Source organism: Onychomys torridus, chromosome 9 (assembly GCF_903995425.1).
Source record: "Onychomys torridus chromosome 9, mOncTor1.1, whole genome shotgun sequence".
Lineage (NCBI taxonomy): Eukaryota > Metazoa > Chordata > Mammalia > Rodentia > Cricetidae > Onychomys > Onychomys torridus.
This window is the reverse complement of record NC_050451.1, coordinates 7,398,041-7,414,400: the sequence shown is the minus strand read 5'-3', so window position 1 is coordinate 7,414,400 and position 16,360 is coordinate 7,398,041. Positions and strand designations below refer to the sequence as shown.

At 50.6% G+C, this 16,360-nt stretch overlaps 1 protein-coding gene across 1 annotated transcript; it reads right to left on the bottom strand.

Annotated features, from left to right (window-relative positions):
* Positions 1-1,825: 1,825 nt before the first annotated feature.
* Positions 1,826-9,780, bottom strand: Rbp3 (retinol binding protein 3). The gene is made up of 4 exons (XM_036200065.1): positions 6,727-9,780; positions 4,498-4,688; positions 3,487-3,629; positions 1,826-2,148 (listed from the first exon to the last, which is right to left on the bottom strand). The coding sequence occupies exons 1-4, from the start codon at positions 9,778-9,780 to the stop codon at positions 1,826-1,828; spliced, it is 3,711 nt and encodes a 1,236-aa protein (XP_036055958.1).
* Between the last annotated feature and the right edge of the window lie 6,580 nt (positions 9,781-16,360).

Here is a 16,360-nt window from a genome sequence, read left to right as displayed (position 1 = left end):
GGCAGGATGCTGGTGCCTAGACTTGTCACTTGTTCCAGATTTAATCTTGACCTCAGGTTCCTCTAACTCACCGAGGTAGAACCTTTGCCCACTACCGGGGAGCTGAGCTTCCAAGACATCCAATTTTGAATTAGAAAAATGATGGCGTCTGACTTTGGCTGCACTTCTGATTAACTGTGATTTTTCACAGGTGTAATATTTACCTCTCTTACTGAACACATGAGGGAACGGAGGCCCAGAGAGTGAAGTAAGTCTCCTGGAACCACACAGAGCAGAGCAGGCTGGACTGGCCTTCCCACTCAGGCAGGCTGACTCTAGAGTCTAGGAACATGGCCTCTTAGGGGCTCTTGGCTATAGGCAGTGCAGTTGGGAGTGACTCTCCACAGAGTGCAAACACTAGGTGGCCTAAAGGAGAGCGAGCCTGCTGTGTGGCATCAGGCAGGTTTCTGAGCTTCCTGCACCTCAGTGGCCTCCCAGGTGAAGGGTGGTGATAGTTGCTCACTTGAAAACTAAGAACCTTGATTATCCTCTCTGCTGAACATCCATGGGCTCTCTGCCAACTGCTGCCCCTAAAGCTCTTGGTCTCGGGCCTAAAACCCAAGTCTCCATCCCTAAGTGCATGCAGTGCCAGACAAGGAGAGAAAGGCACACACAGAACAACCACTGGTGCCATAATTACAGATGCACTTTTGTATTTCAGAATGACGGCCATATCTGCAAACAGTGCTATATGCTTAGTATGAGGACCTAGAAAAAGAACGACGTTTTAAAAAGAAAGATAGAATTACCACTAACTCGGTTCTATCACCAAGAATTCAATTTAAGTTATAACCTAAATTAGAGAAAGATGCAAGAGAGAAGAGGGAAGAGGAGGAAGGTGGGGAGGGGGTCCCTAGAATCTAAGTGCCTCGGCCCTGCAGAGCAGTCACACATTTCCTGCACACCCAGCACCATGTCGCAGATGAGGATAAATAAAGGTGACAATGCGTGGTGGGTAAAAAAATGACCTCAGGGTTGTGGGGAGGTACTCTAGTGCAGGTGGGATGTATGAGGAAGGGCTCCCCACCTCTGAAGCCCTGAGCTGCAGGGAGCCACTGCGTACCAGAAACACAGAGATGTTCAGCAACCCCAGACTACACACTGCAATCAAGAGATCACACAGAAGCAATCTACTTTCCATCACTGTTATTCTCTGATATTCACAAAAGATAACTGGGTAGAGTAAGTCAGATAAATGACACCCATGGGCTCTGACCTAGGGTGGTTCGATTTGGGATATTTTGACTCTCTCATAGGCTTGTTTGGGTATCAGATGCATTTTGACTTAATATATTGTCAACTAAGAATGAACTTAGAGAGGACAATGCCATCCCAAGTTAAAGAGTCACTGTAACATTAGAAAGCACTGCTAACATTAAGCACTTCTTTCTTTTCCTTCTTGGAAAGATGGCTACTAGAAAAAGCTACTGGCACATGTGCCTTACAGCTGTGGATCATGACAGAACTGCTTTTGGTAACAGTATGGGGACCAGAGGATGGAGGCTGGGAAGCATGGGTAGAAGAGAGATGGACTTCAATCTCCCCAGAATAACTACTACAGGGGATGCCTTTGAGGTGGCTGAGCTCCCACTTTTGGAGTTCCGGGGAGAGGTTGGTGTAGCAGTGGGGTCAGCTGGATGAGCTCTTGAGGATGCCCCAGCTCAGCAGGCCCTGGACCATGTGACCTTCAGCAGGATCCCATGCTAGAGCCCCAGTAGTGGCCCAGAGGACCTGCCATTGCAACACTGGCCATGGAGGCCCTTCTCAGTGACCCCCAGGTTCTGCCTCACCCTCGCAGGGCCCGCTGGAGTGTCTCCTTGGCTCTGGTAAGGGCCATTTCTGAAGGAACGACCACATGAGGTGTCACCCCCACCCCTTCCCAGGAACTGCCATCCGTGGCACCCACAGAGCGAGCTGTGGGGATGGTGATGTAGAGGTGGGTGTCATCCACATGATAGGTCTGTGGTGGCTGGCAGCCTCCACTGGTCACTTCACCAATGACCAGTGCCCGACCAAGCCTCTTCATGATGTAAGTAAATTCCTCAGCAGCACCGGCTGTCACACCACTGGTGAGGATGGCCACACTCTTCTTGGAACCATAGCGTTCACCTGGAGGATAGAGACCCTTCAGCATGGGATCAAATCAACACCCTACCTTTTCTACACTGTCCAGATGAGATGAAGCGGGCCACAGGTTGAGTCTTGCTCTCATGTGTCAATATGTGGGCCATTGGCTTCAGTCTGCCCCTGTGATACAGGGACAGTCATTCATATGCCCACGCACTTCCATGTTGCTGCTTGTGGGCTAACAAAAGCAAGACTTGGCTTTCCCTGAGTTCTAGACATGCAACTGTGTCCTGAATCATGGTACCCCAACTCTAACCTGAGAGTCTTTTTGCTTTGGTTCCCCAGAAGGGCAACATTTATTACTTTATTACTTGGTGGTTGTTTGAAAATTTTAAGTAGCTACATTGACAAATATAGAAGAAAACCGATGAAATTAACTTTAATCATAATTTGATTAAACAGTATGTCAAAGATACATTTATTTAAAATGAAATTACTACACTGAAACACAGAGGTTCGCCTTCTCTCTTTCTCCCTCCCCACTCCCACCCCCCGTAATGGCTTCCCCTTTCATTTCGTTCATTTCCACAGTAGGTTTTCTAAATCTGGTGTGGATTTTACAGTGGAAATGCAGCTTAATAAAGACCACTCAATTAGGGTCTTAGTGGCTGAAGGTGGCAGGTGGGCCAAAGTTCTAGAATCTTTAAATCTGAGGTTGTCCTAACCTTCTGGTTTTGAATATCTGTTTAAATTTAGAGTTCACCTGATTCTGATTTTTCTCCTTGACAGTTTTCGGTGTTATTGGATAAACCCTGAAAGCTATGGTGGCAAAATGCTTATGTAATGAGGATGTGTAGACGTGAAACTGGCCAGGTGCATCTCTATGAAGCTCAGGGCTGCCAGTGCTACTCTGGATGTTCTCGGGCCCAGGCAGGTAAAGGAAGGCCTGTTAGCATCTGGACATTTCTTCAGGCAGTTATGATGAGCTGCTATTGAGAGCTCAGACAAGATGAGCTGTGAAAACACCCATTTGATTAGCAAGGTGAGGTGGCATCCAGATTCTGACTTTGTTCTACAGGCTGCTAGCATTACTGTTGAGAGCAGGGGACACACAGGCATCGGGCAAAGTAACATTTGATTCTTGGCTCTTTCACATGTTAGCTAGGGGACCCTAGACAAGACATTCAAGCCATCTAGTGCCTATTTTTCTTCTCTAGACATGTGCTTTCAGATACTGAAGGTTGTCCTAGTACTGTGTCCTGTGGGCCACCAGAACAGGGACTGTATGGTCTGTTACTGTTATTTTTATATACTCTCAAGTTTTTGTTCTGGTTTTTCCAGGTTTTTGAATGAGAACAGGGAGAAGAAGGTTTCACGTACCTGTGAGCTGGGTGTGGGTCCAGAGTTCGCTGACAGAGTCATTGGGCCGGCTGTAGATCTTGTCCAACAGAATGGGGGGTGATTGGTCGAAGAAATAGGAACACAGGGCTGAGATGGAGGAGGTGGGGCCACCAATGTTGAACCTGAGGGAAGCGGAGACAAAGAGGGGCTGAGCTCACAGAGAGGCTTGGGTCTGCGTCCTGCGAAGAAATGCTTGAGCCTTTCTCCAGCAGTAGGGAAGTGGAAAAGGTTCCCCTGGGAGAGAAGCAGTCTGATCTTTCTCATACTGGTGGATGGTGCTCGGGACACACCCACCAATAGGCCTGAGTCCGGCCACCGCCCCAGGTCTTTTCTGCTTGGAGGAGGGGGGTGGTGGTTGTAATGCGGGTTTGTGATGCGAACTCCCATGGAAAGTGTTTGTTTGTTTGTTTTTCTTTCAGAAGCGAAGGGAGGTGAACAGGTGAAGAGCTCCAACAACCTTTTTGTTATGCAAAGCTTTCTTGTTCTAGTGGCATCTGTTCATTTCCAAATTGTCCCTGGGACCCTGGCTTTGTGATGCCCACGAGAATGGCTGTCTTGGGGGTAATTTTGCAGACGTACAACCACAGTGGAGGGCTGACAATCAGAACTATAGATTATGCAATCCCCCTTGGAGTTACTGATACAGGGCTGCCATGGGGCCAAGGATCATCAGTTTTTATCTTTCCCATCCCCGCCCCCCACTTTGATTTCTTCTGTCAGGCAACAGATGTGGGGTAACTCTTCACCTGAAATACACATTGGGGTCATCAGGGGAGCTTAAAAAAATTACCAGTGTTGAGGTCCCACCAGCCAATAAGATCTGAACCTCTGGGCTATCTGGCCAGATCTCTGCCAGGCAGGAGGCCTGGTTCCTTTTAGCTCCTTGATTGTGTCATGGGGTTCCTTCCCCACCCCAGCTTTGGCCTGCAGCTCTGACTGTTCTCAGCCAGTGCTATGGCTCAGCCTGGAATCACTGCCTAGCCCACTGACCTCATGTCGATGATCAGGGCATCTGTGTGTACGATCTTTTTCCAGATGTGCTCTACCAGCAGCTCGGAGACCTGGGTAAGCAGCTCACAGTCCCCAAACATGTCAAACCTCAAGTAGCCAATGTTGTCCTCCAGCACATTTGTGTGGAAGGAGAACTTTATCAGATCTTCAAAGACTTCTGGGGAAGGAATCTGGAAGAGTGGGAAGCCTAGGTCAGTATCAGGAGATTGCCAAAAAGCAGTGCCCAGGAGAAGGGTGCCATGGGCTACTGAGGAAATAAGCGGTGTCTGGGAGGGGAGCATGTGGGGGATGGGCCCTGGGATGGGGATCACTTGTGGTGTGTGAGTCAGTTGATCAGAGACATCCCTTGGGGTGAATGTGCAGCTCTGCCAACCCCTCATTTGGTGTCTGGAGAAGTATGGTGCTTCCAACCTCACCAGACACTTCTTAATGTCCCTGGGCCCATCTCCTCTGCTGGGACGAGGAGGGAAGATCTTAGTAATTGTTCTCAGGGGCCTGGCCCTGGATAAGCTCTTCGCAGCCCTGATCACATTTGACAGCAACCCTGTACAGAAGGCACTGTTATTCTCATCTTTCCAGGACAATTCTGAAGCACAGACAGGACGTCTAACTTGTCCGAGGCCCTCACAGACAGAACAGGAGAAAAGGGAAGCCACTCCAAACTCCACCCACTCTCTTTCACTCCATGGCCCTGCCTATGCTGGAAAAACAAAACAAAAGAAACAAAAACCCAACATGGCAATTTTGGAAATTGGGGTCCTGGAAGTCTAGTGCAGACCTCCTGGTGTGATTCTCCTTTGTTTTCAACTAAACGCTGTTGCAGTGGTGGGACTCAATGACCTAGACAGAAGGCAAAGAGGTCTGTGTGGTCTAGACAGTGGCCTGTAGCCCTACCTTGCCCTTAGCTCTTGTCTGACTGCAGGTGATTGCCCTGCAGCAAGGCTCACTGTGGAAACTCCCGTCTTGCGTCTTCCAACTCTGCCTCAGACCTCTCCATGTGGCACGTGTCTATGTAGCTCTAGCTTGCAAGAGTCTTGACCTCCTACCACTGGAGGACAGATGCTGATAGGCCCTTTTCACCTGTCGAGGGCTGGTTCTAAGGGGCATTCCCCACACTCGCCAGGGCCTCAGTGGGATCTTCCATGCCCTTATTTCCTCCTTGCCCTCTTCCCGCCCAGTGACTATCTCCCAGATAAGCTGCCTATACCTTAGCCCTCACCTCAGGCCAAAGCAAAGCCTTGCCTGCTCACTGTGACCTCACAGCAAAGTCACTGATGAGAATGGGTGGAGAGGTGGTTGGTGTGCTCTTTTTTTTTATACTAATTAAAATATTTTAATATGTAGTCTCTCTTTTCATTATTATTCTAATAACTTACCATATTTAATCACATTTTATTATAATTGGTAAAGCATATTAATTGTGTACATATTACTGGATTCACTGTGACATTTCCATACAATGTGATTCATTAATTTTAGATGGAGTGCTCTTTGATGGAAGGCTTAGGTAGAGTGGGGCCTCTGTGAATCGCATGCACTTTGGCCATGGCCAGGTCACTCCCTTTCCACCCTCTCCCAGCTGCCACAATCAGCTTATTGCACCCGCTGGTGTTCCCAGGTGCTTCGGTGCTGGCTTTCAAGTTTTCTGACTGCAGCCACCTTGCTCCAGATTTCCCATCAAGCTGGTTCTTGGAGCAGACAGACCTATATTCACACACCTCAGCTCAGGATAAGTACTGTGCATTGTTTAGAGAGAAGATGACAAGTTGGCCCCCTACTCAGGTCTTTGGGCTGTGCCTTAGCACCCAAAGTATGGACCAGCCTCCATACTTTACCTCTAAGGACACAGTAGATCCAGCTAACATAAATCTCACACTTTCAGGGGAAGGAAAATCTCATGGTGGAGCCCTTCCCCAACACTGATAATGGGAACTCACGGAAACTCTTGGCCTTCTTCCTGGCTAAGACAGAAAGTCCTTCCCCCTCAATGTTTCACATTAGATTTGTTGAGTATTCTATAGGGCTGTCCAGTAACCATATACCCAGAGAGTAGAAGGCACAGCATGGTGAGGGGAAGAAAGGACATTACTAATACAAATGTAAACACTGGCGCTGCAGTCTTGTATTGTGCATACAGCCACACACATGCTGTCTACTGGACAACTCACTCCCAGGATTGGGTCAGGCCAAGTCTTTCTTGAATCTTACCTGCATGGGCACAATTCCAGGAATGCGGTCTTTGGCATCCTCTGGGATGTGTGCTGTCTTCAGGTGTGGGTCCCCAGAGAGCATTTGCAAGTCTGCTCCCAGCATCTCAGCCAAGGCCCCTTCTGAAGTCACCCTTGCATATCGGCTCTGCAGACCACTTAGTTTGGCAGCCATCTTGGCCCCCAATTCAGGGGAGGCATAGTTATCCGCTACTAGTTTCCCAGCTGTCTGTAGTACTGTGGGCACCTTGGCACGCAGGGCCACTATGTCCTGGGCTGTGGAAAGGGCCTCACTCATGGGAACAGTGATGTCAGGTTCCACACCAGCCAAGTCCCAGGCCTCCCCGGTGGTGGCACTCAGGGCCATCTGGGTAGGCATGGAAGCATATAAGGGGCTGTTGCCCACCTGGTAGATGCCCACAGAGAGTGCCCCTCCAGCTGTGGGCTCGCCAATGACTGTGGCCCGCTGTAGGTCCTGCATAGTGTGAGCAAAGGCCTCAGCTGCAGAACCACTTGTGTGGCTCATGAGGATGTAGAGATCCTTGTGGGAACCATAGCGCTGCCCGGCAACCAGCGGCAGGGTCCATATCTCCGTGATGCTAGATGTCGCCCTGTCAAAAACAGAATAGAGGTGCTGGCGGGGTTCTGCCTCGAAAAAATAGGAGCAGAGCAGAGGCACAGCAGAAGAGTAGCTGCCAGGATTGTAGCGCAGGTCAACAACCAGCGCAGCTGTGTCCACCAGCCTCTGCCACACCAGCCGTACTAGCTGAGGCCCGATGGCCTTCACTGTCTCTAACTCAGCCATGGCATCAAAACGCAAGTAGCCCAGCTGCCCTGGTAGCACATCTGTTTTGAACAGGGCCTCAATGAGATAGGAGAGTTCTTCTGGGGAGGGAACAGCAGGAGGTGGCAGGGGGACCTCCTCTGCCACCAGCTCACCAGGGCTGTGGAACACCAGCAGGCGATGATCCTCAGAAACCTCCTGCAGGTCAGCTGTGAGCTGTGAGGCCAGGGACTCCAAGTCCACTGCTGTGCGGTAGGCTCCTTGGGCCAATTTGGATTGCAGGAGAGCTCTGGCCTGCCTTGCCACTTCCGGCCTGGCATAGTGGGCCTCCAGCAGGTGACCGGTGCCTTCTACCAAGGTACCCAGGCTGCGATGGAAGTCCAGCACCTCCTGAGCTCTCTCTAAGGCCTCCTCAGCCAGCACGATGGCATCAGGCACCACACCACCACCCAGCCAGGCTTCACCATGGTTGTCGATGAAGGTGAGCACAGGTACCGTGAGTGCCAGGCCACCCTCTGGCGAGTCCAGCAGTGGCACCGTGCAGCTGTGCAGCAGGCTACCCGCAGTGATTTCACCTACCAGTGTGGCCCAGCCAAGGGACTGCATTAGGAAGGCAAACTCTTCGGCAGCGGTGGCAGTCCTGTGGCTGGTAAGCAGGTACACCCCACGCCGATTGCCGTATCGTTGGCCTAGCAGCTCCCTGTGGCTGAAGTGTTCCTGGGTGACGTTGGTGCGGCGATCATAGGTGGTGAAGAGGCGCACAGGGCCAGCCTCAGGGCCCCGGAAGTAGGAGAGCAGCAGAGGCACAGCAGAGGATGGCCCTCCAGGATTGTGACGCAGGTCCATGATGAGGTGCTCTGTGTCCTGCAGAGGCTCCCACACCTGGCGGAGCACGTAAGGACCCAGTGCCTTCAGCACAGAGGCGTCTGCAAATCTGTCAAAGCGCAGGTAGCCCACATTGCCTGGTAGCACAGACACCTGAAACACAGAGTCCACTAGCGCCCTCCGGGCAGCTTCTTCCTTGGGCACCTCAGGTGCGGCTTCTGGGGGGTCATTAGGCCCAGTCTCGGGCTTAGAGGAGCTTTCTCGGGGTCCAGTGGCTCTCACCAGGAGCCTGGGATCCTCTGACACGGCCTGCAAGCCGGCATTGAGCTTTGTCACTAGGTCCTCCTCAGAGACCACGGCTGAGTAGTCCATGCTAGCCAGGTGGTGTAGCAGGCCCGGCACTCGGTCCACCAGCGTGTAATAGTCCCGCAGGGCTTCCTGAAGTCGGAGGACAACCCCTGGCAGGGCACGGCGCAGGGTGAGGATGGCCAGCGCCTTTTCTAGGGCCTGCTCTGCAGGTGTCCCCACACAGGGCAGAACTCCACTGCCTTCCCATGTCTGGCCACCTCCTCCCAGGGGTCCCAGGGACCTGGACACAGGTACTGTGAGGAAGAAGTTGGACTGGCCTATCCTCAGCTTCTGGAGGTCCAGGGCACCACCCTCTGTCCGCTCACCCACCACGATGGCCCTGCGCATCTGCTTGAGGATGTAGGCGATGTCCTCAGCCACGCCCCCGGTTCGTCCACTGGTGAGGACTACCACATCTTTGTCAGCACTGTATCTCTCCCCTAGGACCTTGGGCAAGGTCCAGATCTCGGTGGTGGTATTAGAAGGGCGATCATAGATGGTATCCACGTGCATGACAGTGTTCCCAGGGTGCAAGTAGGAGATGACGTAAGGGATCCCAGAGATGTGACCACCAGCACAGTTCCGGAGATCTAGCACCAAGGAGGAGGTGTCCATGAGCTGCCTCCACACATGGGCCACCAAGAACCCCCCCAGCTCACTCAGTACCTCCTGGCCAGGGAGGTCATCTACTCGTAGGTAACCCACATTGCCCTCAAGAATCTCATGGTGGATGTTCCTCTGTAGCTGGGCCAGCAGTTCTTCTCGGGTGAGGTTGGTGAGTGTTGGTGCTTGCTGAGGAGTCTCGAGGGTACTGGGCTCATAGGAGATGAAGAGGCGTGGGTCATTCAAGGAACTCTGCACTCCGGCTGTCAGCACATGGGCCAGCGTTTGAGGGTCTGAGATGCCCAGAATCTCACGACTCTTCACAGCCTGCTCAATGGCTGCTTGCATTCCCATCAGGTTCTCGGGGAAGCAGTAGTTATCCAAGAGGACCTTGGCCATGTCCAGCACCAAGCTTGGCTGGAACAGGTGCTGCATGGGGCCAGCCAGAACACAGAGCAGTGTGCTGGACCAAACCAGGACCCATTCTCTCGTCATTGGGATCCCAGGAGCCCTGGCTCCTGGGTCAGAGCTCCCTTGACTGTGGACAGGGCTGGGGTCTTGCTCCCTCGGCCGCCTTTCTCCCTCGTCCTCCTTAGCAGGCAGACAGAAGGTCTGGGGCTCAACCTGGGAGTTAGATGTGAGGCTTCCAGCTCCGGTAAGCCTTTAATCCTGTCTAATTCAAGTGCGTGCACCAGGGGACTAGGAGGAAGAGGCCAGGGTGGTTTGCCCCGGAAGGAACACTGCATCTCATCTTGCTGAGCCACATCTCTATGGGATAACACAAATAATTGTGTTTATTTTGAGTTCCTGCCACATACTAGACCCTATGCTATGCTTTGCACACTCACAGTTTTTACTAAAGCCTTGCAAATGAAAGTTGTTAATCTATAAATAAGTATCATTATTTCCTACTACTATGGGTGACCCATGGTTTGGGAATTAGGCAGATGTAGTTGGAGGTCTGGGTTCTGCTATTGTTTATCCCGTAGACTTAGGAGAGTATCTTGTTAAATCAGTAGATTATGAGAGTTGTTGGGTGGATTAAATGTGAAAGTTTTCACAAAGCATTGCTGTGTCTGGAAGTTACCAATGAGGACTCTGTAACAAGTGTCATATTTTATTGCCATGGAGTTCAGTAGCTAATTGAGCCCACCATTTCCAGACAGGGACAGGTGAAAGACAATGAGAAGAGGCTGGGAAGGCTACCATCATCTCAGTGCCAAGGCCGAGTCTGGGGCCGATGTTGGCCTCAGGAATTGAAGTTTATTCCTATACCCTGCTTATGCTTCTAGGTACAATATAGGTCCCCCCACAAGTTTGCAACAAGATGAATGAAATGTCTGGATTTCAGTATATGGTATGACAGGTGACAGGGACATGGGGTCAATACTTCCAGGTCAGATAAGGTTAATTGTGAGATCTAATGAGCATCACTCTCTTTGTCAGTGGCTGGCTAAGGGCTCAGCTTCAGCCCAGCGCTTGCAGTGAGAAGTGAGTGGCTGTCTGTGGCCCTAAGTCACATACACAATACAGGTCATTCTCATACCGCAGGAGTACACCTGGGAGCCAGTCTCAGGTGCATTACTATGTTCCACCTTTTCCTCATGGAAGTGCTATGGATTTTGCTTGTGACTGACTTGCCCTGGATACCTAAAAACCTCTGCCACAGAGCCCACATCCGGAACCCCTGCTTTGCCCAGCCAGCCTCTTAGTGGGCACTGTTTAGTCTTTTAGCAGACATCCCTAGGCCAGATTGTAGCATGTGTGGGGGTGTTGTACAGATAGAGAGTAGCAGTTGGCACAGCCACTCCCCATTTCCACCTTCTGGCTTTTGAATTCTATCTAGAACATACTGGCTGGGCCCAGTGAAGAGCAGAGAGTCCCACGGTGTCACAGCCGGAGATGGTGGTCTTTGGGGTGAGGATGAGCGAGCTTACCCTGCAAGCTGGAAACCCACAAGTCAGTTTCTGGAAATCATTATCTTAAGATGTTTACCAAGTGGTTTACAAAGGCCGGAGAGGTCAATTAGCTAAAACAAACATATTTTTAGCTCATTAGGATTTGTTTAATACCCAAGTGACATATGGTCTCATCACTGCACTGTTTACAGCCAATAGAAATGAGGCAGATTTACTGTCAGAACCAGCCTGGGGTGGGAAGCCGCCGGCAGACACAGGGCCTCTCTGGGATGATTGAGTCTTTCCACCCTCCACCTGGGAAGCCTCAGCTCCAAGCATGCTGTCCGAGTTCCTCTGAGGGTACATATCTATCACTGCTGGAGCCCAGGCTAAGCTCAGGACAGCGAGAGGTGCAGACTACCAAGAATAATGCTCTTTTGGGGGGGAACACGTATCACAAAGATGCCCTCCAAGGATATGAGGCAGAAGGTCCTCATGTATACACACGAACAGCTGTCCAGCATGGGCTGCAAAACTACCTACAACCCTTACCGCTGCCTAGGGTACACAATACCTTGATTGGGTGACGTGAGATCTGGATCTGGTATTGTGACACACTAGTGCAAGACTGACAAGAAGGCCACAACATCAAAATACACTGGACATAAACAAGGTAAAGGAGGAAAGTTGATTCATGGTTTCAGAGTTTTTAGCTGCCTCCATCGCTTTTAGGCCAGTGACAGAACATGCTAGAACAAAGTTGCTCACTTCATGGTGGATAGATATGAGGGAGGGAAGAGAGCAAGAGTGAGAGAGAGAGAGAGAGAGAGAGAGAGAGAGAGAGAGAGAGAGAGAGAGAGAGAGACACAGAGAGAGAGACACAGAGAGAGAGAGAGAGAGAGAGAGAGAGAGAGAGAGAGAGAGAGAAAGGAGTAAGAGGGAGAGGAAAGAGAGGGGAGGGGGAGGGGAAAGGGAGGAAGGAGAGGAAGAAGGAGACAGAGACAGAGACAGAGACAGAGAAAAGGATTACTTGTAAAACAAAGTCACTTCCCGAAAACCCTCTTTTGGAGCTCAGGAGTTGTAAGTCGTCATTGGTCAGTATTTTGTCACAGCAACAGCGAAGTAAAGTGGAACCCCTTTTCAGGTACTATTTCAGGGCTGCCTTGGAGTTCTCAAATCTTGCTTCTTCCCCTGAAGCACATGGGCTCGTGGTTTCTTGGATTGGTCTAGCTTTAGCTTTTTTTTTTTTTTTTTTTTAGATTATAAAAAACCCCAATTACCTACCACGTCAATTATTTCATTTAAAATGAGTAAGTGGTCTGGGGAGATGGCTCAGTGGATAAAATTCTTGCCATAGAAGTACGAGGCCTGGCGTTCCAACCCTCAACACACACGTAAATATCAGATGGGCATGGTGGCTCACCTATAATTCCAGCACATAGAAGGCAGAGGCAGGGTCCCGAGAGCAAGCTGGCTAGTTAGGTCTAATCCCTGAGTCCAGATTTAAGTGAGAGAGCCTGCTCCAAGAGGGAGAGTGATGCACACCTAACACCAGCCTTTGGCCTCCACATGCATGACAATCCCTCCCCACATGTGTGCACATACATGAGAACATGGGTATATGCACATGCATACCATACCACATACACATAAAAAATGGGGAAGCTCGTGAATGCTCCAAAGCACACATGTTTTTTTTCTGGTCATTATTTATTGTCCTTGCTTTATAAACACATTGACCCAGAAAGTAACACAGACTAGAGGAGCCCCCGACCCCCTTCAAACCTGCACACCATTCAACATATCAGCTGTGGCAAAGGGGCTTCTACAGCCCCCATCAAGATGCTCCTGTTAGGAATTGTCAGCCCTAAAGGAAAAATCAAGTCAAGCAGACGCTGGTGAGAGAATGTTGCAGAGAGACTGACAGTGGAACGGGTCGGAAACGTTTTTCTGATGAGCAGGGATGTGCACTAGCGGTGAACTGTAAGCGTCTGAGCAGGATGTGTCCAAGGGAAGCTGAGGCTGGTGACAAGCACATGGCTGTCTGGAGTGGTGACGATTTACGAAGCACAGACCGCTATCAAAAGAGAAAGTGGTTCTAAACAGGGTGCTGTCTGACCCAGGACAAACCACCTGAGGGGTCCTGCTCAGGTATGGGCACAGTCTCCTCATTAAAGGCGGAGCTGGGACAGTGCAGGGCAGAGAGTGGCACGTGTCCTAACTGTCTCCCAAGAAGCTGCCAGGTGAACACACCTGGCTGGCCTTTGAGAGATGGATGGTTTTGCTGCCTATGGCTCACAGGTTGGAGAAACCCTGTGGGCTTCCTTGGCACATACTGGGGCAGAGATAACAGGGTCATCAGACCCCAGGGCAGATATTCTGCAGCAAAGCCCAGATTTTGTCTGCCTAGAAACCTCTCCCAGAGATCTGTCCCTGTGTTCATGTGTCTGGCACATTTTCTTGGCATTCTTCAGCTCTCTCCCCTTGTTCCTGGCACAAAGGAAAGGCCAAACAAGAGGTAGAAGATTGCCTTTCTGTGAGCAACATAAGGCCAACACTCTCCTTCTCTGGTTTCAGCATCTCCATGTACATTGCAGTGACCACTTTACCAAAAACAGAAGGTGTTTTAGGAGCTGTGTCCAATGTAGCACTGGAGATGGGTTCATCAGCCATGTAAGTGGCCAGAGGATGGCCATATTGTGTTTCAATCCATGGTGGTGGGTGAGCAAGTTTTGACAAATGCTATGCAAAAATAACCCAGTGGCAGGAAAGCCAGAGACCCATCTCGAGTCTCTCCTTGTGTGTTCTGTTCTTGCATACTGCACAACATCAGTCTGTTCTGTAACACAGGGCGTGTTGGCCCTCCAGAATTGACCAAAGCAAGAGACTTATGGTCTCACCTCCAGAAGACTCATGACCTTAAGTGGCACAAGCAAGAAGGATGTCAGATTCCCATGCTGGGCCTTGGCAACTGTGTGACAGGCTGTCATGCGTTTAGGGGTGGAGATGTTGAAGATAAGAATGTGTTTCTGGAAGGGGAAGTCCTCTGAGGGGCTGGTGAGACAGGATCTGAAAGGCAAACACATGCAGAGGGGCACCTGCCTGGTGTCCATTTTTTATGGCACTAAAGTCAAACTTCATGGTTGTCTGTAAGGGACCCTGACCCCAGCTGGAGTCCTTGGGTGGGAGATGTTCCCCTGAGCCTGGATTGTCACTCTCCAGAGCTAGAACATCTGGTAGGCCAGAGTGGGTGGTGCTAGAGTTTGGGGTCTCTCTCACAGGTGATGGCACTTGGGTTGTGCAGCTAGAAATTGGGAGAGGGAGTGGGAAGAACATTGGCCTGAGGAAGGAGAATAGAGGGTAGGTGGCTTGTGAGTAGGATTTGGCTGGAGAGATGGGCTTCTGAGCATGACAGTGGTGGACAGATACTGATAGAGATGCCCTTGGACACTAGGTGGAAATACCCTAAGGTTATCTGTCTCCTGGAGAGAGACATTCTGCTCTGCTCTGACACGTGTATGTGGGAAGGAGTGAGGGTAAAGTTGGGCAGCTATCTTCCAGCAAACTGCTGTCCATATAGTTGCTCATGCCACCAGCACACATGTGTCTGGGAAACCCTACACACACACACACACACACACACACACACACACACACACACACACACGCCTCTACATACAAATGTGCTCACTGACCCCAATGTGCAGATACCACACACCTTTATCCTGTGGAAGCTCCATGCCCCTCTCCCCTGGCTCCCCTACCTTAGGGAAAGTGAGGGTAAATCTTTTAGGGGCTAATTAGGCAGATGGGCAGGGCTGTGGAACTGGAGAGACCTCAGCTGCGGCCTTATGGAAAGACACATACCAGATATTAGACTTGAATTCTAAGTAAAACTCTCTCTCTCACACACAGAATCATCCCTAGGACCTGGAGAAGACATCACCAACCAATCACCATTTGTGAACAGCGCTGCCACTCCATGCTGCCTGGCATGTCTCAGGAATGTATCTTTTCTTCAATTCTACCAATAAAGAATAATACTCCATTGTGTTTTGTGTTAAAGCTGTTAATTGGTTCCATGGAAACATTTAATGTAGATCATTGTTTTAAATTATGTGGGAGCATCAAGCCATGAGAGTGGTCCAGACCTTTCCAAGTCCCTTGGGGATCTGCCTGGCCAGAGGGCATCAGGCTCTTCCTTACCCCATCCAGTCCTATGAGCCACCAGGAGAGTCAGATGAGAGGTTGAAGCACAAAAATGGGAATCCTGTCCTCCCTAGGGGACACACTACTTAAGGAAGCTGGCAGGTGTGGGCAGAGTCAATGGCAGTAGATGAGCAACAGGGCCAGGAATCCTCACCAAGTAAGGCTGGACCTCTAATCATTTCAATGCAGGTCACCAAGGAAGGAAAGGAGGCAAGTTTAAGATAGTTAGCCAACAGCAGCACATTTGATCCCAACAAATTCAAATTGCAGCCTTGTCTTTGGTGGGATCCTCAGGCAGGAGATGTTCCTGCCTTGGCTGCTGTCCAGACAGAGTAGATAATTTCAGAGGCCCAAGTCATAGGCAATCCCTCCCAGATGGTCACAGAATTGAAATAAAGGCAAGTGGCCTTGCATGACCCCTGAAACATATGAGTAAAACATATGAAAGCAGCTCAGATCACAGTGAGTGTCAGAGGGCTAAGTTCCTAAACTGCCCCTCCATTCTGTGGTTGCTTGGGGATGTTTACTCAGGGGCTGGGTTTTGTCAGAAACCACATGGCCACAAAATGAGCATGGGCATGGAGCAAGCAGGTCATGCTGGGGCACAGCAAGTGCTGGCTGCGGACCTAACTCAGCCCTGCCTGGCCTCATGCTGGGCCTTCCATAGCTAGTGACTCCTGTAGCACACAGTGACCTGCTCAACTGCATGGGGCACTTGGGAAGGTCCCAGGCTTTAGGGCCCCGCAGACTCAGGGCAGACTCCTACTGCCCGGTTGCAGTAACTTGCTTGCTGAGGCTTCATTTCTACAACTGACAATCAGCGCTCAAGATGCACATCTCAGTGGGGTGTGGAAAATATCATGACGTGAAGGATGGAGCCCACGTCTTCCTTTACTTCTTCACTTCTTGGCTTCCTGGACCCTGTAACTCCCATGATGCTCTGCACCTCACCTGCATCTTCTGCTAGT